Source organism: Channa argus, chromosome 4 (genome assembly GCF_033026475.1).
Source record: "Channa argus isolate prfri chromosome 4, Channa argus male v1.0, whole genome shotgun sequence".
In the NCBI taxonomy this organism is placed as follows: domain Eukaryota; kingdom Metazoa; phylum Chordata; class Actinopteri; order Anabantiformes; family Channidae; genus Channa; species Channa argus.
This window is the reverse complement of record NC_090200.1, coordinates 21,409,433-21,434,271: the sequence shown is the minus strand read 5'-3', so window position 1 is coordinate 21,434,271 and position 24,839 is coordinate 21,409,433. Positions and strand designations below refer to the sequence as shown.

Genomic DNA, 24,839 nt, shown 5'->3' with positions numbered 1-24,839 from the left:
CTGAAAGAGGAGATAATAGAGATTTAGATATAATGGTAGCCATTTTGTGAACAACTCTGTGCTAAGCTAAGCTAATCAGCTGCATGAGAATGATACACATATCTCGTCAAACTCAAAGGAAGACAGTGAATATACCTGTTTCACAAAAATGTTATATTATTTCTAAAAAACGTGACATTTGGGCATGTGAAATTGAATAGTGATTATCAACGGCTCTCCAAACCTGGCTGAGATTGAGAGGCTGCTGCTGAAGGTGGTGTGGCCCTGAGCGCTGCTGTCGGTAGGACCCACCTCCAGTCACACTCGCTGGTACATGATTATTGCCTGACACCACTCCGTTGGAGGATTTGTACTTGTAAGCTGAATTCTGATGGTTCATTGTTTCTGCATACGAGGGGATACAGGTTTGGTTAATTGGTGAAAAGAAAACTTGATAACTAGAATCATACGGAATGTTGCAAGCTAGAGTCTGTCAAAGTCCTTTACCTGGGATCAGGCGCTCACACTCATTCTGGACCTCGTTGTTCTGGGTTTTGAGAGGGGGGATGATGATGGTGCGGGGGTTCCCGTTGTTGTAGTTGTCCAGGATGGTTGTCTTTGTGTCGTAGCTGTTGTTGTTTGGGGGTCTGGACTCCACGGTGTAGGGACTGTTGTTGCTGGAACAGTCAGAGTCAGGTGAATCATGGACAGTAACGCAACTGATGACATTCTTCCTCTGCTTCGAAGATGAGCTGGAAGAAATAGTAAGCAATAACTGAGATTGTACTGAGTATGCCAAATCTATTCCAGTGATTGGAAAAAGATGCTGTGTGTACTATATTTTTAGTACTAAGCCTGTAAATATATATGTTACTTTATTGTGCAAAAATACTGTACATCTAAATGTTTTTGCAGGGATAAATGCCAATATTTACCAGCTTGTTGAGCTTGTTGCTAGCTTGTTGACTTTCTGCCACTTCCTCCTTGTGACCACTTGCTTTGTGTTACAGCATAGGGCATCATTTTTCTAAACAAGTGGTCCTATTGGTGTGAAACTAATGTGATTAAAACCTTAGAGGTTGCTACTGGCCTTGAGTAACTTATTTTATATTTTTTGATCATATTACATGTTTTACAGTTACAGAGTCATCTGCTAACAAAAAACAAATGTGTCACACATATGTCATTCAGAATGCCTGAAATATGTTGAGCACTAATTGATGAAAGAGCATAAGGTGACAGAAGTTTGGCTTCTTAGTTTGCTGGCACTGATGGGAACTCTCCTTCTAATTCAAAGCAGATGCATGTCATCCTTTTGAAAAGGCCCATTTAACACTCCCAGGGCTGACCTTTTGTTTTGTTTATGGTCATCTTCCTCATCTGTGTCACTGCTGATGGTGATGATGCTGACTGCAGGGCTGGGCGTGTCGGGGATGATGATGGTCTGTCTGGGGACATGGTGCTGGTACTGATGGTCGCGGGTGGTGCTGGAAGCCTGCTCTGCTTCGCTAGCACCCCACCCACTGCCCCCACAGCCCTGCGGGGGCAGACAGTTCGAGGTTGAGCCATTCTGTAGCACAGCACAGCGTGGGGGCGTGTTCTCCTTCACCCTCTTGGAGCGCTGTGGGGACAGCACCGTCTGGGAGGATGACACCTCATAGGCTGACATGTTCCTAATAGGAAGAGGGGAGGGGTGAATGTTATGCAAAATGCACAAATGCTAAAGATTCAATGACTCAAAATCAAATGCTAACAGACATAATACATAGTTGAGATTATCTTCAGTTGTCAGGATGAGGATTTACAGTAAATCTGAAGTCACCTGAGGGATGTGAAGTACCTGGCAGACATCTGGTGCTGTTTGTTCTTTTTGGAAGAAGAGTTGTTATTGGTTGAAGGCTGCCTCATAACATGTGCCACTCCCACATTGAGCGTCTGGTTGGATGGGAGTGTGACAGCGCCAGCCAATAAGGCTGGCTGCTGCATGATGGGATTGTAATGGCTGCCATGAGGGTGGGAGCTCCTGCAAAAAAAAAATAATCTCACATTAACAACAGAATAAGAAAAGCACGACATGCTGAGATGTATATACCCAAACAACAAATCCAACGTTGGTAAGAATAAGAACAATGGGCTATTTCTCACACCAGCCAGTGGGTGGCAGCAGCTAACTGTTCTATAGAAGGTAGGAGATGGAACAAGAGAGCAAAAAGGGAGGGCAGAGGAGCTGACACCAGCAGCTGTGGAGCGATAGCTCTGCAGAGGAAGTGCGACACTTTCCCCAGTCATCTCTCAGAGGACAACAGGGCTGCCACCATCCAGGGAGGGTGATGTCTGGTCATAGATGGACAGCTCTGAATGTATCTGAGCATACGTGGCCCCATGCAGCAGCCCCCTACACACTCTCATTATATACCTGTATTTCACTGCAGATTGCCTTCTCCCATCTATCCATCCATTTACAGAGCCATCGCAGTGACAAGCTATACTCGACATGATGTCTTAACATGTACATATATCCCATCTCCCCAAGGTAAATCTGCTTTTATAAAGGCACCTGTGTTCGCATGGGGGCTGTGATTCATCGAAAATAAGGGACAAGCTGTCAGGGAGGTACAGGCTCTTCAGTCAATCAAGCACACTATCTTCTTATAGCACATTTTGCCCTATGAAAGCCATAAAACCACTGCTGGGCTTTGAAGTCAGACTTACCCCTGGCATTATGTGCAGATCGATTTTACAAAGTGCTTTAATTTTGACATTCACACATCAAGGTGCTCTCTAAAATCAGTAAATGTTAAAAAGCTGTCAAAATAGGACAGCAGTGTTGTTCACCTCCAGTTGGCAAGAGGCTGTGTGCTGCTCATGGAGTCGGGGATGACAGTGGCATGCTGGACTGAGGTGTGGGTGAGCTGCTGCCAGGCCGGAGGCAGCAGGATCTGCTGGGTGCCGCTGGGCCAGGCCTGCTGAGGAAGGAGAACACGGAGTGGGGGGTAAACAAAGAGGAGTAGAAGACAAAGTGTCGAAAATGAAAGGACAGACAGAGAAGATGCATAAAAACAGTCAGCTGATAAAACAGTGCATTTCATTTATGCAGTCAGCCATTGTACAGCAAAGCTGCCCAAGAGTCAGTTGTTGGCATCTTTTAATTCAAGCATTATAAATGCATGAACAAGGGAAACTCACTGAACCTGGCCGATTAGTTTGAGGGTGTTGTGATAAATTACATTATCTTCTGAAAGTGCATAACTGCTGGCTTAAACTAGCTAGTGGGCATGCAAAATTAACTCCACCAGTTTCAAGGAGACAGAAGAGATAAGACCAGGACTTAATAAAGATGTACAGTAGCTCCATTCTTTTTGTGTATTTGTGACTATGCTTATGTGTATATGTTTCTTTGTAAACTAGTATGATATGGTATCAAGCTGATGAGAATGAGGCTACTCTTCCTTTCTGCTGCAGAGCAGGGGGAGTATCTGCCATAATATGCCCCAAGATGAGTGTGTGTGCATCCATGCCTGAGTGTGTTTGTTTGTAAACTAGTATGATTATATGCTCTATTCAAACCAAACTATGTTAAATGGTAAATGGTCTGCACTTATATAGCACTTTTTCTACCTATTGGCACTCAAAGCGCTTTACACTGCTTCTTATTCACCCATTCACACTCACAATCACACACACTCATACACTGGTGGGGAGCTGCTATGCAGCTGGCCAACACTCACCAGGAGCAACTAAGTTGGGGTTCAGTGTCTTAAGGACACTTGTGACCATGTGTGACCACAGTCGCCCACTTAAATAGGTAGCCATGTTCAAGCTGATGAGAAAGAGGCTACTCTTCCTTTCTGCTGCAGAGCAGTGGGAGTATCTGCCATAATATTCCCCAAGATGTGCCAAGATGAGTGTGTGTGCATGCATGCCTGAGTGTGTTTGTGCGTTACTGTGTATAAAACTAATAGTTTAATGCAGTTCTATTGATTAGCACTTTAATGTCAGAGCTAATGAATTGTTCCTTTAATACCGTTGCACATCTATTTACAATGGCATTAGTATGTGCTATGAAGCACACGCAATTTCACAGAGAGTGAGAGAAACAAAGACAAGGGAGACAGAGGCACCATACAAAATGCAAATCAGAAAAAAGAAATTCTGTGCATGCCTTATAAGTAACTATATTTTTACCTTTATCTTAACCTTTATCTTTAAATTCCCATATTTGCTTTGCTCTGTCTGTTCTCATTATATTTCGACACAAAGCAGTTCTGTATTCTGGCTGCAGGCTTGTGGAATTTAAATTGTTTTTGTCTCAGCTAGGTTGCAAAGTCCGAACCAACCAGCCTATAGCTGAAGGGCTGCAGGGGGCATCTGGAGGCCAGCAGGGCTGCCTTGTCTGTGCACTGATGACTGACATCTCTAATGGAACATTCTGGAGCTGGAGATGGTCTTTACATCTAAGACCACATCCAAGGCCTTTTATCAACATGCCATTAACAGACTCTAATACATCCATCCATCTCCTGCTCCTGCTTGCTCTATCTCCATTCCCGGCACTCCACATGTCTCTCTCTCATCAGGCGTCTGCGTTGTGTAACCAGCTTGTCTGCCCTGAAATGGTAACCCAGTTAAGAGGCAGTTTTATTTTTTCTCAGAGCCTACCATCACTATCAGTGGCCCACCGCCTCCCACCTCGACCTACACTCCCTGGGTGAAAACCCTTTGTCACCTCGGGGCTTTGAAAGTCCCAGCTCTTACTCCCCAATTGTTTCCACATTTTCTGCATTCCTGCTCCAGATAAAGGTCCTGCTGGTTTCCCTGCCTCCCTGCTTGGAATGTCCTTCACTCAGCCCCCTCTCTGCACACCCAGGGAGCTCGGGAGTAAACCTACATGGGCCTAATGTAGGAAAAGGGTGAAGGGGAATGGGATAGCGTTAGGGGCGACAGCGAGCGGCGGGTGCGTAAAGAGACAGGTAGGGAAACTGCAGCCAAGATGCAAACAAAAACCAAGCCAAGCTGGTTAGACCTCCCACAGTATAGGAATAAACAGAAACAGACACACCACACACCCAGCTATTAGGTGTGCTGAATGCTGGCCTATATAAAACATCTGCTTACATTAACTATTGCCTGTCTTTGTTTGACATGTGTGTAGGCAAACACTTGCAGAGCATGAGAGAAGTGTGTGACACTTAAAATATCAATTATTTTAATGTATGTTTTTCTCAACACCGATATTTTATACTCGTCCTTACATAGATCCACTATATCCACAAATCTGATGATGCTGTAAGTTCTATGGTTATGTAGAGCCTCATCCCAGCTTCGCCTGACCTCCCAGGATCCTTTGAGGCCTGTAATTTGGAGCGCCTGACTTGGAAGCAGCCCTGGAGCTAACCATTTGGTATCTGACAGATTAACCCACCATAGAAATACAGGCTTGGCACACTCACAAGCACACACGCACATACTCACACATACTCACACAACTTGCTGCCTGCCTTCTTGCCTACTACATGATTAACTGGTGATAAGGGAACGCTTCAAACTCCCTGGATTCTCAAGGATATTTAAAGCCTTCATGGAAATTTCCATAGGGAAAGAGGTGGTGTGGTGATAGACATAGTCTACAGAGTGTGTGTGTGTGTGCAGAGAGAGTAATGCACAGTCACTCTCTGTTACTTCCAACAACTGTATATTAGCAGCTAAAGCTCCGGCTCCACTGTGCAGGCTCCAGTGAAGGCCTTCTCTCTGTGTGAAAGGCTTCTGCAGTAGGGATGCAGTGAGCATTATTTGAATGTGAGCGGTTCCAAGTCTGACAGGCACTGCAGTTGTCAAGACCCAAAAAACTCTATAAGTTCATTTATAGTGAGACTTGAATCTTTTCCTACTTGTGTAAGGAGGCCAGGCTGGATCTGGAGAGGCTGGGCACCCGGGGCTTGCGTCACTATGGGAACAGCATTCTCCATCCGCACGGAGTAACTTGCGTGCTTGGAAGGGGATGCCTGCAGCCCTGTGTGCAAATAAAACATATGCACAGGTGGATGACAACAAATACAGCAATACTCTCCAAATGTGTCACTTTTAAACAATATCATGCTATCTGCAAAATTAAGAATGATAGATAAGATAAATAATCTGAATATAACAGATTTTAAAAATCCTGTCTAAAGTATGGCTTTTTAGAAAAAACAGGAGTCCTAGCAATAGTATAAATACACTTTTGTCCTGTCCATTCCTAAGAAAGTAATAAATAAACTAATAAAATAAAGAACTTCTGACTTCGAAGTACAAAGACTTTCAAATGATTAATTGCCTCAATAATTATCATTGATAACAATTTTTATGGTGTGATTGACACTGTCTGTATTGTGTTAGGTTAATGCTGCAATACGAGACTAAAAGCTAATAAAAAAAAAAAAGGTTAGGTCTGTTAACAGAGACATAAATAAATTTCTACCGTAAAACCAGTGTTGCTGATCATATTACATATTACATTTACAATACAAATTACATGCTTGTTCTAGTAGCTACAGTATGACCAAGGTCTTGAAAACAAATCCTACTTGCTCCATTCCTACTTATGCATACTGAGTGATTAGTCCTCCTTACCTTGGAAGCCAGGTGGGCAGACTATGAGCGCCTGCTGGAAGGGGTCGGGCCGGGCAGCGCAGAGCTGAGGAGCCCCCGGCTGCAGGGGCATGCTTCTCTGGGCCACAGCTGCCATGGAGGCAGCGGAGGGCTGGTAGAGTGCAGATTGGTAGTTTAGTATGGAGACATCAGGACTTGCAAAGGAAAGGGTGGCATTGTTGGTGGAGGAGGGAGCCAGGTTGGTGGCCTAAAGGAATGATGGGACCAAAATAAAAATCATGAGAGTGGAGGTACTGATGGGAATGACAGGGAAGTGAAAGTGCTCCAAGGAAGGGAAGGACAAACAACATGCCTGGCAAATACAGAAATATAACTCTCAAAAAAAACAAACAAAAAAAACAATGCAAACTCATATCAGGGAAAGATGGATAGCAGGTCATCCATCACTGACAAAAGCTGATGGAAGAATGAGGAGATTGGATGACTGATTTGAAGGTGCCACAAAATGTGTGCACAAATGATTAATTAAAGAGAGAAAGAATGCGAGGAGCAATGCAATCAATGAGACAATTCTTAGAATAATCAACCATCAATGAGCAAAATTATGCCAGAGGAAATTTAGACTGGTATTTTTAACACTGTGTATTATTTACAGCCTGCTGAACACAGTCTATAAATACAAAAAACTAGCTATGAATTTACTCCTTTGCGTCTAAATTTATATGTGTAAAGTTAAAAGTGTTAAAAGTCATGAAGAGATGATATTGCAACTGTTACATAACCATAATAAGTCAATATTGAAAGCTGCAGTAGCATTTGACATTTCATGTCACAGCTTCACTATCTAACCTCCAAATCAATATGGCTGGCAGAAGTAATATTTCATAGTCATTCTATAATTATGTAAGCTTAGGTAGCGCCAGCATGCTTTGACCATTAATAAGACATGTGGAATACTAAGACCGCCTGGGAGCATCCTAGATACAAACAAATGCTTTTAAGAGACAACGTTTGCTCAGCTTGTAAGTAGTATTTGCTCCACGAGACACTGTCTAATTTTAGCCTTTCATTAAGCGTACATAAGGGTGGAGGGAAATACAGAGACAGTGCCTTCATTTTTCATTTGCTCTGTTTAGCGTGTTCGATGAACACCAGGGGAGGAAACATAATCAATATGGCACTGTGGCATTCATCATAAACAAGCACGGAAGCAGCAAAATACAAGCCAAAGATGCATTCCTGCCTCGCAAATGAATAAGGCTGAATAAATCACTAACCTAAGTCTTTCTATATACCCTGAAACCCAGGAGCAGAAAAGACAAGCTAAGGGAATGTTAATCCATTTAAATCACAGCAAGATGGAGTTTTTGTCGTATGCTACACAGTGTGAGCTGGCTCGATATAGTTGGTGATAAAGAACTCTGTTTACTAAAGAGAGGGGTGGGGGAGAGGACGAGAGTTGAAACTAGGCACAATCTGGAAAACATTGAAACCCGATGCTCGGCAGAAGCCAAAAGTCAGCAGTTTCGATTCACAGTCTGTATGGGAACAAAGTGGTAAAGCACTGCAGGCTCAACCCAGCAAAATGGGAAGAATGAGGAGAAGACAGAGGAGGACAGGAGTAAGAAGTGGGGAAAAGAGAGGAAGCCTGGTAAAGGGATTCTTAAGGCCTGAAAGCCCCAGAATGCAAGGCAAGCAGGAAGTAGGGCTTGTCATGTGTGTAATCAGCACTTTGTGACAATCCCACAGGACCTGGGGCAAAGACAGAAAATGCAGGCAGACAGATATACGTGCACCATGGCAGAAAGGCAGGCCAGTAAGCATGGAAACGTGCAGATAGGCAGGAAGAATGGACAGAAAAAAATAGAACAAAGACATAAACAGATGCTCAAAGGCTGATAAGCTGTTCAACCACTGACAGTTGGCTGTTTAACATACAGTTTTTGGAAAAGGCTGCGTTAGCAAAATGCATCATTTATTATTTTGAACCGTCATTATCTATTTTGACACATTCTACACTTATATTTGGAACTACTGCTATATTATTATTAATATTATGCTACTATTTTGGAGGCCACTTTTTACCTGTACTTTGACCTATTCAGCTGCATTTCTTTGTATATACAGCATGTGATATCATGAAAGTTCTGTAAACTATAGCTAAAATAATTTGTATAATTACATGTGATTGTGGACTCAAGAAGGTCACGCAACCACTGATAATGAAGTTTTATTTCATCACAGACAATTTTTTTTGTTTTTGTTTCACCTGGCTGTGCACAGTGTTCAGCTGGTTGTTGAAGGTCATGGTGAGGTTGGTGGAGGTGCTGGGGGCCACGTGGGTGATAAAGGGCGTCTTGCTCTGGTTGACTGTGTCATACATGTTGACACGGCGCTTACAGATCTCCATGTTTTGGAAGCACGACTTCACGCTGCCAGGACAGAGAGTGAGGTAACACAGGGGGAATGAGTACAGAATTTTGTGACAGTGGCAGATGTTGCTTTACTGTCCGAAATAATAATCAAGTAAACAACAGGGCTTGTTAAGCTCGTACTGTGTGCTGTGCGGGAAATCGAGGAGATGTGACATAGTGACAAAGGGGTGGTTGAGGGTTTCGATAGGAGTGATCCTCTTGTCTGCGTCAATGGTCAGCATCTTGGTTAACAAGTCGATGAACTCCCTCCTGTCAGCCTTCTCCGCCAGCATGTCGCTACCCTCCAGATCAGATGTCATGTTCACCTGGGAAAAGGAAACAAACACACAATCTTCTTATCAACCATCATTTAAAAATACTTCTTCAGAGGTTGAGTATTCAAGGTCTCCAATGCTTCTGCCAATGACAGAGAAAAATCTCTCCTACCGTGAATTCCCACAGAGAGACCTATTAATACTCACAAGACCTCATCAGTTAGGGTGGCAGTTTGTGTGTCACGGAAACCAGTGATAACCTTGCACCTTAGTGACATTATAAACATTTGCACTGGTATTCATAGCACCACTTGAAATATCTCCTGGCGCCTTCATTGAGATTTTTATCTATTCCTGAGATGTGAAAACAAACAAAAAACATGAACCCAATAAATGCTGCCATTGCCTAGTTGTTTTTTTAAAAAAAAACCTTCAAAAAGGACACAATTTTGCCCCTCTAAAAAAGGCTGACACGGGACAACTTAGGGTAAATAGATTCTGAGGCAGTTCTTTGAGGCTGCCATTATGTAGCTTCATCTGCATTAAACACTGTGGCTTAGGTTGTGGATAAATACTGGGAGAGTAGCAGCACTCTGCTTTAATGTAAATCTATATAACAAAGACGAATTGATTTGTCAGGCACAGGACTCATGCAGGGGTGTGGGTTTACTTTTAGGGTTGTCACGAGGGCTGAGGAATGAAGCAAGTGGAACAAGGTCATAATACAGCCAGTCTAGGCTTAAATGAACAAGCTGATTGTCAGGCAGTGTGAAGAAAAGGACAGTTGCAACAGACAGGCAGCTTTGTTTATTGTGACTGCCATGCAGAGGTAGCAGGGTTGTTTTTCATAAAGACGCAGCGCTTATCTGTAGGCCTGCTCCAGGGGCTATCAGATGTGCTGCCAGTCAACACCGCAAATCTGATTCAGTTCTCTTTCTCTGTGCAGGTTATTCACACTCTAACCATTTCTTTCTGTTTGCCATCTCCACTGGCTGTGATAAAGCAATGATCTGCAGAATAAGGTGAGGAATAATCACACTGTCCTCAGGTAGCAGAAGAGATGACTTTGGGAAATGTCTATAGTTTTATTCTACAGTTCTAAATTTTTTTATTATCCATATACAAAGTAATTAAAGTAATTATTAAAGCAAAACTGAAAATATATTCTCATGCTTCATTTTCTTAAACAGCAGCAAAAGTGAACTGTTGATATTTCCAAACCTTGAATGAAAGTAAAAAACCTAAAGCGGCTTAAGCTAAGATGGTCAGCCTTGCGTGTCTTGCCTGTCAACTGCTGTTTATGGAGCCACATCTGTGTCGTGAAGAGCACTGACATGCCACTCTGGAGTAAAGCAAGGATGAGGCAAGGATGGCAGATGTCAAGCTGTGGGACAGATTGGGCTACGCCTCAGGAGATGTGGAGCTAGGCATGCAGGATGCAGGTCTGTCTTCTAAACAGCCTTATAACATATACAGATATCCCACATAAATTGTTATTTCTCAGTAAAAAGGCTAGTAAAAGTAAAAAAGAGTGCATTGAACTTAATGAACGTAATAATAGAAATAGAATTGAAAGATAGTCCAAACCCCTTGCTTGGACTTTCAACAGAGATACTGAAACATTGCAGATCAAACTGAATCAATTTTCTGGATTTTCTAGCCTTCCTTCCATTTACATCAGGCCTCTAGCGGGATTCTCTATTTGCTATAAGTTGTTCTCTGATATACTTAAATTAGATATAGTTGTGACTTAAGCCTTCCCACTTTTCCCATGGCTGAAATAAGGTTCATTATCTCTTCCTGGCACCCAGCCCCTCTTTCTTGCAGGGCCTTCAGCTATATCATCCATTATACACGCGGACACAGATGTCCACAATGTTGACTTGTTTATATGGTTGGGATCGTGAGATGGGGCAAAATAGGCAGTTTTCTCCCACATTAAGCTTGTGGAGCTCTGCTGTATCCCCTCTGTGTTTTTGTAGTAAGCTGAGTCTGGTTGCAACATTGAGGGGAAGATGGGACACAGAGCTTGAAGCGTAAGAGATGACCCAGGGGATATCATACCAGTGCAGATAGGTTTCATTACACTGTGAGCTGCATGTATGTGTGCGTGCATGTGTGCATGCGTGTGTGTGGTAACAGTTAAATTCTACAAGCCCAGGCAGCGATACTAGCTTGTCCCAGCCGACACCATGTTATTCCAGACAGGCCTGACAGCGGCCCTGGGCGCTGCTGGACAACCATAATTGTCTCCATCACTTAAGTAGCTACATGTGTTGCGTATCCACATGAATTGTAACCCGAGGCTGCTGCTGGTTGTGTACTGACATGACCATATTCCAAAAGAATAATTTACCTGCTTATGTCTTATCTCTTGGCTAATCATTATCAGAGGCAATGAAGAGGAGCACGATGAAAAGGGAGTAGTGTCAGAGATTCGATGGGCCCTGGGAAAAACATTGTAATTTTCCATCAGCACTGCCATATCTGCCAGCAGAACCAGTTTTTGGCCAAGCGAGAATGGACAAAACACTCACTATCAGGCACATACTATCAAAATGTCATGGCTACATGTGAACTTTCCCACTGTGGAGAGATAAATTCACTCCGAGTTACACGGGAAAGTGACATTACATGTAGCTGAGTTCAATGGACAAACTTTTCTTTTTATGTCCGTTATATAAGTGACTTCCTGTCGTTGCGTACAATCTCCTAAACAAATAGATTCTCAGAGGTGACATAAAGAGCTGAGAGAGAGAGAGAGAGAGAGAGGGGCTAACCAGCTGTGTCATGCAGAGATAACATGGTGCTGATCCCACTGAGATGGTCTGAAAATGTGTGCATGTGTGTGTGTGCATCTCAGTAAGAGAAGAAGAAGGATATATGTGTAGAAGTCCTGCAGATGTACAAAGTGAAGATATAGCCACAACACTTAGTCCAGTTTTAATAAGAAAGTAAACTGTAGATATCAAACACATTAACCAGCTTCACCACATGTTCAGCTTAAATGTCTGTAACTTATTAGCTGGCGGTTAAGCAAAATGAGGAGCAGAGGCAGAGTTGAGGGTTTCAGTGAACATCTGCTTTCATTTCGCAATGTAAAATTCTATATAGGGCAGAGCTAAACCACATCTGGATATCAGGCAATGGCAGGATAAATATTTTAAGGGATTTCAAGTATTTGATAGATAATTCTTGGGATGTGATGTATCAAACTGGCCTGGGACTCGAGTAGCTCCATCAGGGGAAGTTTCAAATGTGACACAGGTGACTGAGATTGAGGCAAAAGACAGTGATGCTTCTGATGTGTGGTTCATAGCAAGAGTAGAGACATGCTTTACGATACTCTATCACCATACCTGTGCCATATCATCCAAGCAGTTGAAGATATACTTGCGAGCCTCCTTGGACTTGATCCCCGTTTCACCCTCGTGGTCCTCTGGAGTCTGCAAGACAAGAAGCAGATGTTCGTCTCAAATCTCATCACACTTCCCCTCTGGAAGCGGATTATTTACATTTGACTCATTACAGCCTCTTGTTGTTGATGTGCAGCAGGACTCAGCTTGCCCTCTGAGCAACCCTGGGATAGCACACAAACACTCATCTATAACAGCCAGGGAAGGTGGGGGAGACTGCATGTGGTGGCGCACACACCACAGCATATCACACAAACAGTTTGATAACATACTGTAAAGAGTGCATACTGCACCACGCAAACACACACAAACACACAAATTTTTGTAAACTATATGAGAATGCGAAGACAACTAAAACTGCATACAAGTAATGATCCTCCCACAAAGCTAAAACATTTACACTAAACTAATCTGTGTTGACTATTAAAACCTCCTGACCGAACTTGTGATATTTTTAAGTACACTTGTGAAAGGAACACAGCTGCTTTTGCACAGAAACAAGGCAAGGTCAAAATAAAGCTGAGCAATCACTCTAACAGACTGACATTCATTTTGCATCTCTGTGTTTATAAGAGTGGGAATAGAAAGGTCAGGGTGTTGTGATGCTTGATATTCTACATACCAAAGACACAAGAAAATCACAATTACTGGTGCCAAATACAAACTAATGATCTATCATTTTGTCTTTCCTACAATGCTGCTATCAACTGTTATCTTCAGGAATGATGGAAGCCCCTTTTTTGAATTGACAACAATGTCTTATAAAAAGGCCTCTTAAGAGCATACATCTTTCATACAGTAAAAAAATTTGCATTTGAAAACACAAAACAAAACAAGAAAGTTGTGCAAATCTTGCCTGACAACTGCTAAAAGCTGCACCATCATACACTCTGTTACTACATGACTGCATTTAATAGCCAACCATCATCAATAGTTGTTTTCAGTATAGTATGTGACCTGGTAAAAAATGTCCATATCCTAAGTATTGGATCCAGTCAAGCACTCTGTGTGTGGTGTGCCACAGCACAAGCGAATTAATGATAATAAAAATGATAGACACCCTTTAGTGAGTGGCTTATAGATGGTCAGCAGAAGGGGGTTAGAGCAGCACACCCTCAGAGATGGATTTACCTGGCTGGGTTTCCATTTGCCAAATCCACTCACACAGATTTTACACATTAACATCTGTAGCCATCAACAGGGTGTCAGTGCCTCACATAGTGCTAAAGTTGCTGGAATATTAAAAACAGCTTTTCCTTTTGCTAGTTAAAGTTCACCTGCTTCTAGAAGAATGTTCTTTACGTTATCAGCTTGGAATTTGTGTGTGTGTGTGGATGCATCTTTATAATTTCTGCTGTACCTTAAGTCTCCAGAGAGGATAGGTGGAGTCAGGGTCTCTGTTGAAGAACCTAGTGGTCTTTGTCCCTGCACTTAACAGGTACTCTGCAGGTAGACCCTGTGTCTGTGAGATGTACCGGATCTGAAAACAGAAGATTTAAAAAAAAAGAGGGGGGGTAATTGAGAATTTCACATGCATTGATGAACCATTAGTTTCTCTTAATTAGAAAGAACTGTGAGTATGTCCTGCTATGAAAAAAATGCAAAAACTTTTGCAGATTAAATTTCTAAAATATACATAGCACCATAAACATGACCTTAGCTCAAGACTGATTAGAGATTTTTTTAAAGAGAGACTTCTACGTTTTGGAGGCCTTTGAAAAATCAGGCGAGCTTGTTCTGTGATGGAGCACAACTTGCTCAAGGTTTTCCCACTGAGCCTCGTCTCATCTCTGATAGAGAGAGGGGAACACGGCAATGTCTTGCTCTGGAGCACAGGGGCTGCGCTAATTGGACAAGTGGCTCTGTGGCATCTGTTCAGATAAACAGGGAGGCTGCGCAAGAATCATCGTGGGCTGTCAGGGGGAATGTAGAAGCATCCCACCCTCCCAAACACACTCAGAAGCACTCACTCACAGTAAAAGAGAACACACACACACTTAAACATAACTGCATATGAACAGAGAATGATGGGTATCCAGGCACTTGAACACACACGCACACACACACACACACACACACACACACACACACACACACACACACACACACAATCATGAATACCATAGAGTTCAGGAGACAATTGGAAGGTGCAGGTGACCATCAGTTGTTACCTGATCGTACTCTGAGGCTCCAGGGTAGAGGGGCCATCCCAGGAAGAGCTCAGCTATCACACAGCCCAGGGACCACATGTCTATGGCCTCACAGAACGGCAAGCCCAGGATGATCTCTGGAGCCCTGTAGACAGAGAAAATCAGGCGTTTTGTTAAATGTGTATGTCAGAAGGACAGTTGGTGCTATATTGGAATTCTATCGTGAACAACAGAGACACTGAGACATATTGTACATGCGACATGACTGCACATTATATATCTACAAATGTCTTGTGAGCAGCTTGTTTTCACTGCCTTTGAGATCATGGAGAGCAGCCCAGTGTAGTACACACAACTCAGGAAAGGAAATAATCTATTCTGAATAAGTAGGAGTAAACTGGAGATGGTCCACAGATTTTAGCAACACTCTCAAAGCTGACAGGCAGCGCACAAATTGAGAAAACTTTTTTCACACAGTTCCACACAAAGACAAACAATTTAATTAATCCGCTTTGTCTTAAAGCTTTTATTTTGGTGGATCACTGAATGTAGCCTTTTGAAAATGCTTCTAATTTATTTTGTTAAGTTGAAGTCAGCTGGGTGTTTTTTTTTTGTGTGTGTGTTTTTTGGTATCACTTGTTTAGGCAGGTTTCCAAGATGGTACCTTGCAGACAACTGTGTGATAACCATGCAGAAGCACCAATCACTGTGCACTGTCCCTGGCAGTCAGACAAGAAAAATGGTTAGGGGTAGTAGGGTATGTTTATGGAGTTTCATGGTCCACGGCCACAAAGCAATGTGGAAGCAATTACATGAAAAATAAAACCAACACAAATATTCTCTAGAGCATACAATGAGCTTCATCCAGGCTTTTAGTAGGATACATTTGAGTTAATAATGACAGTGCTTAATTCCCAGACACTGGCTTTTCCCAGTAGCGCAAACACATAGTGTTACACAGGAGACCATTTCCGTGGTAGAAAACATAAATATCTATGATTTGATGAAAAAGACAAAATATTGTTTCAGTTATTTGAGCATCACTACAGTCCAAAACAATTCCCAAATTTCATTCAACACGTTTTATGTCCTGTCAGAAAGACTAATACACGTCCTGTGAGCTCATGTCTCTGATGGGGCTTAAAATAACCATGAACACAGTTATTCTGCTCGCTAACAATCCAAAGAACGTTCAAGAGGTTCTCAGGCTGTCATCACTATAGGGAGGATCGTCTAACATGTTACCTATTGGTGAAAATAAGTTACTTACTGTAGCTCCCAAAATCCTCTTCACTAAGAGAATCCAGCAGGGCTCTTATTTTAAATTTAACTTTAATCTACACCAAACTAATGAAACTGAAATCCCTCTCTATGACACATGACACACTGATCACAGAAGGTTTTGGGCAATCTTGAAACGTTTTGAAACCCAGTTCACAATGCTGATTGCTGTGACCATGGTAACTAGGCTAGCTCTCCCCCCAAGCTTAGGCTTAGTGTTTCGGTCGCAGAGCAAAGAGCTGAAGGGGTCTGGCCATGGGCCTGCTGGAACAGTAGGTCCCGGGTAAACAGAGAAAGTGAAAAATAACATGGGGGGACACTGTAGGATTTATAGACCTGCAGGGGGCTGATGGGTGAGCGATCTGAGAACAGCTGGAGGTTTTGGAGGACAATAAATGAATACACCTCATACATTTAAGAGCAAACTGTAGGCCTCTGCCTTCTTTTCTCTGCTCACTCATGTTCAATGAATCAATAATAAGGCACAGGTGATTTTATTCTATTGCACACGGACATATGGCTAATATACAAAGCCAGAAGAAATCCCAAGGAAAGTTGATACTGAGGAAAAACAAAACTCTGATAGGAGGGGGAGAAAGACTTGAAACAGATGAAGCAAATGACAGGGAGAAGTGCTCAGTGAAAAACTTCTATCATAAAGAATGGTTAGTGGGGTCTCAAGGGCACCAATGGAACAGAAAATCCAAGACGAGACTTTAGCAACAGTATGTTGGGGCACCATTACACACTGAGACAAAGACACCTTCACACACTATGAGCCGAGACACCTATCAAGGGGCTGCCAAAGAAGCCTAAAGGACCTGTCTATGGGGCAAATTCAGAGGAAATGGCAACATTTTATGTAGATATGAGGGAGAAGAGATGGACACCAGGTCCAGGGTCAGTATGACCGCTTCTAAAGGCCTATTAGATGGGCTGGAGGTTCACTGTGAACATCAGAGAAAGGGAATAATAGCAGCTGCACCACCACAGAGAGACAAGCACATTGATGAGAAATCCATAAGATCGCACACTTAACTATTCCAATATTCAGCATTAAGTACACTATTAAAAACTTTCACGATAGGCTGCCTTGTTTCTTGCCTAAGCAATGTTTTTACACTGTAACGAAACAAAGATAGTGTAGCAGCCCTGTAATGCATATGTCATCTGATTAGGATTTACAAAAAAAAAAAAAACACAAAACATATAGCCTCTTATTTGCAGGAGTAGTTCAAAAACGACTGAAGAAACAAAAATGATGTATGAATTATAAAAAAGCTACAAAAATGAGGGGGCTGTTGTTTGTTTATGATACAAGGAAATCCTCCCCATCAGAAGACATTGAGGAGATAAACGCCTCAGGAAGCCATTTCATCAGATCACTCCTCTAGAACACATGCAGACCCCAGGACCTTCAACTTTCCCCCCTTTTATTCACTAAGACAACTTCCAGCACCAATCACTCGATCCTAGTAACTAATTTATACAAGCTGAGAAACAAGAAAAGCTGAGCTGTAAGAGCAGCCGACACAAGTCGATGTCAGTTGAAAGTGACTTTTATAACAGCCAACTTCAACAAAGCCCACTTTCATTAGAGTGGAATTAGTGCTAGGTGTTTAGCTTTATCCATGCATGTGTGTGTGGCTGTGTGTCACGGCCACATGGACTTTGACCTTGAATCTGATGGAGAGATTTGCCAGTGTTGATGTTATGCTTGGATCCATTTCAGTCTGAACCTTCCTGGGTTATGCTTCAATGCTCTACTTAAGCTGTTCACATGGCTCCTCTGCCTCTCACACAAGGTTCCTTTGGTTCAGTGAAAGACAGTGAAAGAGAGCGAGAGAGAGAGCAAATGACGGGAGGAAGGAAGAGTGAGGGAGTAACATTGTTGCTCATATGATGAAACCACAAATGCAAATCTGCCCCTACCAGTGCATCATTGCCAATGCATGTGAAGCGCCCCACAGCTGCAGCTGATGCAGGCCCTACACTGGCAGCAATAAATAGCACACACATTTGTGCAGCTCACAAACCTCGCTCCTTTCCTGTCCCCTTTTCCTTCCTAAACTAGTAGAGTGACAATGCATACACATATACCATTACTGCTGCATCTATGTAGGAAAGAGCAGCACAATATCAGGCAAAGTTCAGTTGGTTTTGAAACCGAATGTGAAGCATTTAAATTCAAAACAGTTACACATAACATTTAGAGCAGAAAGGACTCACTTAAACACTTATACCCTCATGTTAGTCTATACACTCCAGATTTGGGGTGCATGAATACACCATTTAAGCTTGCTAGATAAAACTGACATTGCCAATTTATACCCTTTAAGCTGCACCCCACCTAGCTTATCTCCAGTTGGCATGGATACCACAGACAGTGCCTCTTAAAGACTGGTTAGGAGCTTCTCGCTGCAGACCTAAGGTGTCACATCCAGTAGAGACGGTGTGCAAAACACAGGATAGCCAGAGGCTTTCTCTGGATTTCAATGGGGACCGAACTGCATGAGAAACCTCAGTGTTCAGGCCAGTGACTCTGACAGCATTGGCCCTTGACAAAAGAAAGAGGGGGGGAGTGAGATGGAGAGAGAGGGAGGGAAAAAAGAGAGTGTGTGTGTCTGTGTGTGTGTGTGTGCATAGTGACATCCTCCCAGCTGGCCTGGTCATTGATGAGCCTCAGCCCCCTTGGGAGCCAGAGATGGCACGGCTCATGAATGGAGCTTTTCTTCTGCCTCTTTTAGCCCACCCCTACACCTCAGCCTGTTCACCCACACCCTCTGCCAGCACAGCCAACCCCTACACCTCATCCTTCTTCTTCACCCCACCCACCCCCTCCTTATGACCCCTGTGCCAGCAAAACCCCTTTTAAACTCATAAAGTAGGGCACCAAGGGCAGGGCTAGCACTCCCCTGTCCACACTCTGCTCTGTTGAGCCATGCCTTTGCTTGGGTACCCTGCCAGCCCACACACACACCCACACCCACACAAACACACCCACACACACACACACACACACACACACACACACACACACACACACACACACACACACACACACACACACACACAAACACACACAAAAACAGCAGACATCATTGGCTGTGTGGATGTCAAGATGTATCCATCAGATTGACCTTCCCTTAGGTTTGCCCCAGACGGGAGGCTGATGGATCCCTGGAACCCTGCAGCATTTAAGCACACATGAATGCACCACACACACAGGTCAGCCGCTCTATGCTAATGGATTTGATCTCTTTCCTTTCCATTTCAAAGGCTTCATGATCAGCACTCTTGCAACTATGTTGTGTTCACTAGGCAGACATTCATAGGTAAAAAGCAACATGTATACTCGAGGTAAAGTTTTTAAAATGGCCATGTTGAAAGCACTGTTAGTGCTGGTTAGGGTCAGTGAGAGCTGTCAGATGCTAACAGGAGCAATCATTTTATGAGAAATTAGCCTGATAATAATTTCTCTCCCCTCTACTTCCTTCTATTCTTTCCCCTTTTCTCCCTGCTCCCTGCCTCTTCCTCTCTGTCTATCCCAGACTTTGCCATCGCCTATTGTAAAAGGCTCGGGATGGCGCTGTGAATGGCTCTCCTCCTGTGCTGGCATCTCCATCTACATATTCATACCCTCAAACTTTCCTCCATCGCTTCAAGATGCACCATGGAGAAACACATTTCTAGATATTTTGCATGGTGATCACTGACTGTGAAATCAATGTGCTTGGTTGCATCCCCTGCTGTGCACCTGTGGCTCGCAGGAATCTGTCCCAACCCAAAATGCACACACACCCAGTCACATACATCCTGCTCTCTGCCTGCTCTCATCAGTTTTGAAATGACTCCATAGTGCATAAGCAGGCACAGGATGCAATACTCATGTAAATGCACATTTATGTACGCAGAGACTGTAGATGGCATTTAAATGTCGGGTCCTGGGTGTTCCAGGTGGTTGAGGGGTGGAAAGGGGAGGGGAGGAGGGAGATCTGGACAAGGCAAACTTTTTCACAGAGTCCTTGAGAAACTTGTCCCACTCCCTATGCAGGGGCGACATTCCTGGTGTTCAAGCACCTGAAAACAGGCCTTACCCTCTATTTTTTCTTTTGCTCCCACTCAGAAAAAGACAGTAAAAGCGCTGATGAGGCTGTCACAGCTTTACTTATTAGCATCCCCCCATGCTTTTAGCAATTCATTGCAATACGGCAAATGAAACAAGAGAGGATGTTTCATACATAGGGTCAACATACATAATAATACAAAATCAATGAGAAAGTTGCAACTACATATTAGTCACAAAACAAAAGTTTTGATTACAGTAACTCAAATGCACCATTGTCAGCTAATTTAAAATATGGCCGACAGCTGTGTGTACTGCATGTTCATGCTGATTCAACACAACCTGAAGTACAGCTCAGCTCAGCAGCCTCGAAGGGACTAAAGTGTAACTGAACGCTAACATAGATAGTATCTGTACATTTAAAGGTCCTCCCTATTCCCTCTGCTAGTCTCTCCATCTCAGATCTAACTCCCACCTCCCCTTTGAGGCATTTTATATAATAAAATATTCAGTGGGCCGAGAGACGCCCCGTCACCGTCTCACACATGGCGCATGGAGCCCTGTCGCTGCATCGTGACATGGTCAATATTAACACACAGGATAAGCCACATTCTCTCACATGTCATCCTCCATATGTCATTACACAGTCTGTTTTTTAAATGACTGTGTTCACAGCAGCATTAGATAACATATCAGATTAGCTGTTAGGCAACAAAGGACATCAAACACATATTTTACTGTGGTGGCCTCACATTTGCTGCTATTGAGACCTTTTCTCCTCTACAGCTACAGCTTCAGTTGTTCCTTTAGATACGTATGCAGCACTTGTTGTTGTTCATTCCTTGTTGGTGAATACCTCTTTCCTGTGGTTCTTATTATTCTCCTGTGTGTGGCTGATTCTATCAGTAATACATCTCCTATCCACAGGCTGCCTGATGGACCCTCTATACCACCAACCCCCAGTGCCTGGTGGAGGGGTCAAAGGGACAGCCCTCCTTCAACTGAGTGGAGGTGGAGGAAGAAATGACAGAGAGGAGAGGGAAACACACACATGCACACACACCCACACACATGCACACACACACACACACACACACACACACACATTAACTGTCCCTTCTGCCTCTCTTGTCAAAAGGGAATTGTGTCGGGAAGGAATTGCAATTGGTAAATGATGGATATCTGTCATACAGTGATGGTCTCTGCACAGACAGCCTTGAGAGACGATATAGGGGACATTGAGAAGGAGCCTAAAGTCTCTCCAACCCAAATATGGTGATCGTCTCATAGTCAGACAGTATGAGGCCAGTCTACAAGCCCCTGGCCAGACAACGACCCAATCCTGTGGCATGTGCTGCCCTGCTCTTTGAGACTTCAGTCTCCTTGAAAAGCTGACTTCAGCAGAGTCTCTTAATCATAATAATAGATAATATATATCACAATATGGCATTACACACAGATCTCAAAGGAACAAATAAAACAAGTTTCCTGGAAAGTATTTTATTCACTGCTGCCGAACCCTCGAATGATGTTATTGCACACTCATATTCTGTTAGTCACTACTCTCCACTGTCAACAAGCCCAGAGGCAATATGTGGGTCACACGCTTGGAATGGGTAAAGCCAAGCTAGAGACAGAAATGGAGACAGACAATAACACATTCAAACATGCAGTCAATCAGTCAACCAGCTTAACCCGCTTAACCAAAACAGACAGACAAGAAAGGACAGACACACGGGCAGCAAGACACACTGTGCAGACGGGCGCAAGCGGTCAGTCAGGCAGACGAGATTGCGTCTTCTCGCAGCTGAGATTACTTTGGCAACTTACGAGGGATTGAGCGAGCTAGATTTAAAGATTTCACTCAACTTCGTCTGAAGTTGACACAAAACCAAAAGAAAAAAAAAAACAAAAAACTGCCAATCCATCCAGAGTAGTGCACGCCTGAAAAGGGCAACCCACAGCCAGACCAAAACTCCAATGTACTGTAAATCATACCACAGTATTTTTTCTCAGTCTTTCAGTCGAAAAGCACAGCATGACAGTTATGTAAACTGCTGGCCAAACCAATCACAATCTCATATACTTGCTTCACTGACTGAGTGACTGGCTGTCTCCTTCCTTCTCTTATGGCTTGTCTGTCTTTTCTTATGTCTCGTTGATCGGCATTATTGCTGTTTTATTGTCTAGTTTCCTCCAGCAGCTGCTTTACAGTCCACAGAAAGAAACTGCAAGGCTCTGCATCGATATGTCCCATTCTGTTGATTTAGGGTGACGCAGACGAAGATCGATTGATTGGGGGAGAGAAGGGGAGTCAACATTGCTGGCTAGTGGAGCCATATGTACCTGATATGTGGTAAAACAACAGATGCTGCAAATCCATTTGAAATGTGGCGCCTGAGAACATATAGCTAGGAGCCACAGGGGCACCATCCAAACGTCGTAATGATATAGTCTCGCTTCCAAACGTCTCCATGCCATTCAATACACACAAACACACATACAAAACACACATGCACATACACAGTTTCAATCACGAATGCCGCTCTGGTTGACTAGTTCCTTATTTCTGGGGCAAGTGAAAGAGCACATGGGGGAGACATTTGCAAGGCAGACTGAAAAATCCCCCCTCAAACTTACCCGAACATCAACATGCGCTGACATACAGTACATGAGCTACAGTTCTCTACCTCAAACCCTCCCTCCCTCCTTCTATCACTATCCCTTGTTTGACTACCCTCTTCCTTCCTCCCACCCGGTCGGGCAGTAATACCATCTCCTGCCTAATCAAATTCTGCTGTGTGTGACATGAATTCTTGGTGCCCAAGGCTGTGCTGCCTCACCAAGAGCTACAGGACTGCAGAGAGCTGTAACTAAACCTCACACAGGTCCTATAGAGCAGCTCCCCATCTCGCTCTAAAACGCAACACAGAGAGACCTCCTGGATATGGCTTCTTTTTATCTCGCCTGCTTCTCTGTTTGCCTCCGTGTTTGTCTGACTGTCTGTGTACAGTGCTGCTCTCTGCTTTGTGGTGTACAGTATGTGTGTGTGTTTCAGTGAGTCTCTGGAGTGCAGCAACCTCATGGTTAATTAGAGAGTGGATAAGACAGACTAAACATGGCTGATCCACATTGTCAACCAGATGTGGTGTGATCTTAATCTAACACAATGACTGCCCCCCCCCCCCCCCCCCCCCCTTGCATGTTCCATGACAGCTATCACATAAGGATGCAGAAAATAGACATACACATGTCCTTTGGGAAAGGCAAAGCCCCTGAGTCTTCCCTCCTCAGACCCGTGTCCCTCTATCTGCCCCTGCATGCCACCTGCCTGCTGTGCCAAAAAATACTCTTAACACTGTTAGCTACGCTGCAATTTTTCCCTGACAAGAATTAGAAATGTCATCACGTAGAGAAACAACAGCAGGATTATTAAGGCTTTATGGGGAATTTGGACAAATACGCAATTCCTTCATAGCCTCACTAGCTGGCCAACTTGCTAAGACAAAGTGAGGGAGCAGAGTTTTGTGTGTTGTTCAACTTGTAAATAAGAGCTTAGGATTCTCATGTAAAGATCAGTCTTGCAAGTGACAAAGCCTTGTCATGAAGTGGACAGGTTTTTGCCTTTTTGTTTCAGAAAGCTTAAACCACTTAATACATGCTTTTGTGCAATACTACTGGTAATTACATATTTTTCATACACATTCATAAGTACAGGGATATAGCACACATACATTTCCATTAAAAAAACAGCAAATACATTTATGGTTTTTCCTGAAACTGAAAGTCATTTTCTATGTGAACCACATATGAATCTGAAACAGAAACAAAATTTGTAATTTACCCTTTAATCACTGCTCATTTGTATTTAGTTGGTGGAATACGGAGTGAAACCCCTTATAACGATAAGAAATGTCTTAAAAAACATCACTCACAATGACAGGTAATTAATTGGCCAAGCAACAGTGGCCTGCAGTCATTTGGAGTATGGTCACAGCTAATCACCTCTCAATGACAATGCCCCTGTATTGTTTTTCCTTCCTCTGTCATAGAGAGAGATCATTCTTTCCCACCTCCTATAAGGTCTAATGTGACAAAGAATGAAGGCATGCTCAGCATTTAACATGCCATACATTGTCTACTTAGAGAAAACCATTATTGTACAGCAACAGTCAATATGACATTAACATTTTTTATGTGGCTTTAGTTGAGAATAAAATTGATAAGGACAAAATGACATTTCTTCTGCTGTGGCCTCACTCAATGAGCCGGCACACATTTCATCAACATAGTAATCTGGACAAAATGAAATCTATTCTGGCTATCACATTGCTATGCCCACCATGTAATTGTAAAAGGGGAAGCTTAGGGATATTTGAGTTTCTGATAAATCTATTATCTTACTTGGGTTTTGCTTTGTCAGTATCACTGTCACCAAGAGGGGGTATTCAACGTGGGATAGACTATACTGTGGACTTGTGGGTAATATGGCAGAAGATGTACATGCATTTATTACCTCTGATCAAAAAGGCTGGGTTCTGGGTCAAGCTGGTAAAGATCTAGGGCTGAAACTAACAACTACCATTCATTCATGGAGCCATCAATTGTTTGGTCTAGAGAATGTCAGAACATGGTACAATGAGCTTGTCACAATTTCTCTGAACCCAATG

The 24,839-nt window shown here is 43.2% G+C and overlaps 1 protein-coding gene across 6 annotated transcripts in view; it reads right to left on the bottom strand.

Annotated features, from left to right (window-relative positions):
* The window catches only part of hipk2 (homeodomain interacting protein kinase 2), a 66,523-nt gene that overhangs the window by 6,174 nt on the left and 35,510 nt on the right, over window positions 1–24,839 (bottom strand). The window contains exons 3-14 of one of the 6 annotated variants that reach the window (XM_067500253.1): window positions 14,844–14,967; window positions 14,033–14,152; window positions 12,616–12,702; window positions 9,123–9,307; window positions 8,837–8,999; window positions 6,589–6,718; window positions 5,868–5,989; window positions 2,815–2,942; window positions 1,820–2,002; window positions 1,329–1,652; window positions 487–731; window positions 224–384 (exon numbers count right to left, since the gene is read on the bottom strand). In XM_067500253.1, the coding sequence (XP_067356354.1) occupies window positions 224–384; window positions 487–731; window positions 1,329–1,652; window positions 1,820–2,002; window positions 2,815–2,942; window positions 5,868–5,989; window positions 6,589–6,718; window positions 8,837–8,999; window positions 9,123–9,307; window positions 12,616–12,702; window positions 14,033–14,152; window positions 14,844–14,967 (1,972 nt within the window). Of the gene's footprint in view, window positions 1–223; window positions 385–486; window positions 732–1,328; window positions 1,653–1,801; window positions 2,003–2,814; window positions 2,946–5,867; window positions 5,990–6,588; window positions 6,815–8,836; window positions 9,000–9,122; window positions 9,308–12,615; window positions 12,703–14,032; window positions 14,153–14,843; window positions 14,968–24,839 lie in introns of all 6 variants that reach the window. The other 5 variants (XM_067500249.1, XM_067500251.1, XM_067500252.1 and 2 more) reach the window with 5 other exon arrangements.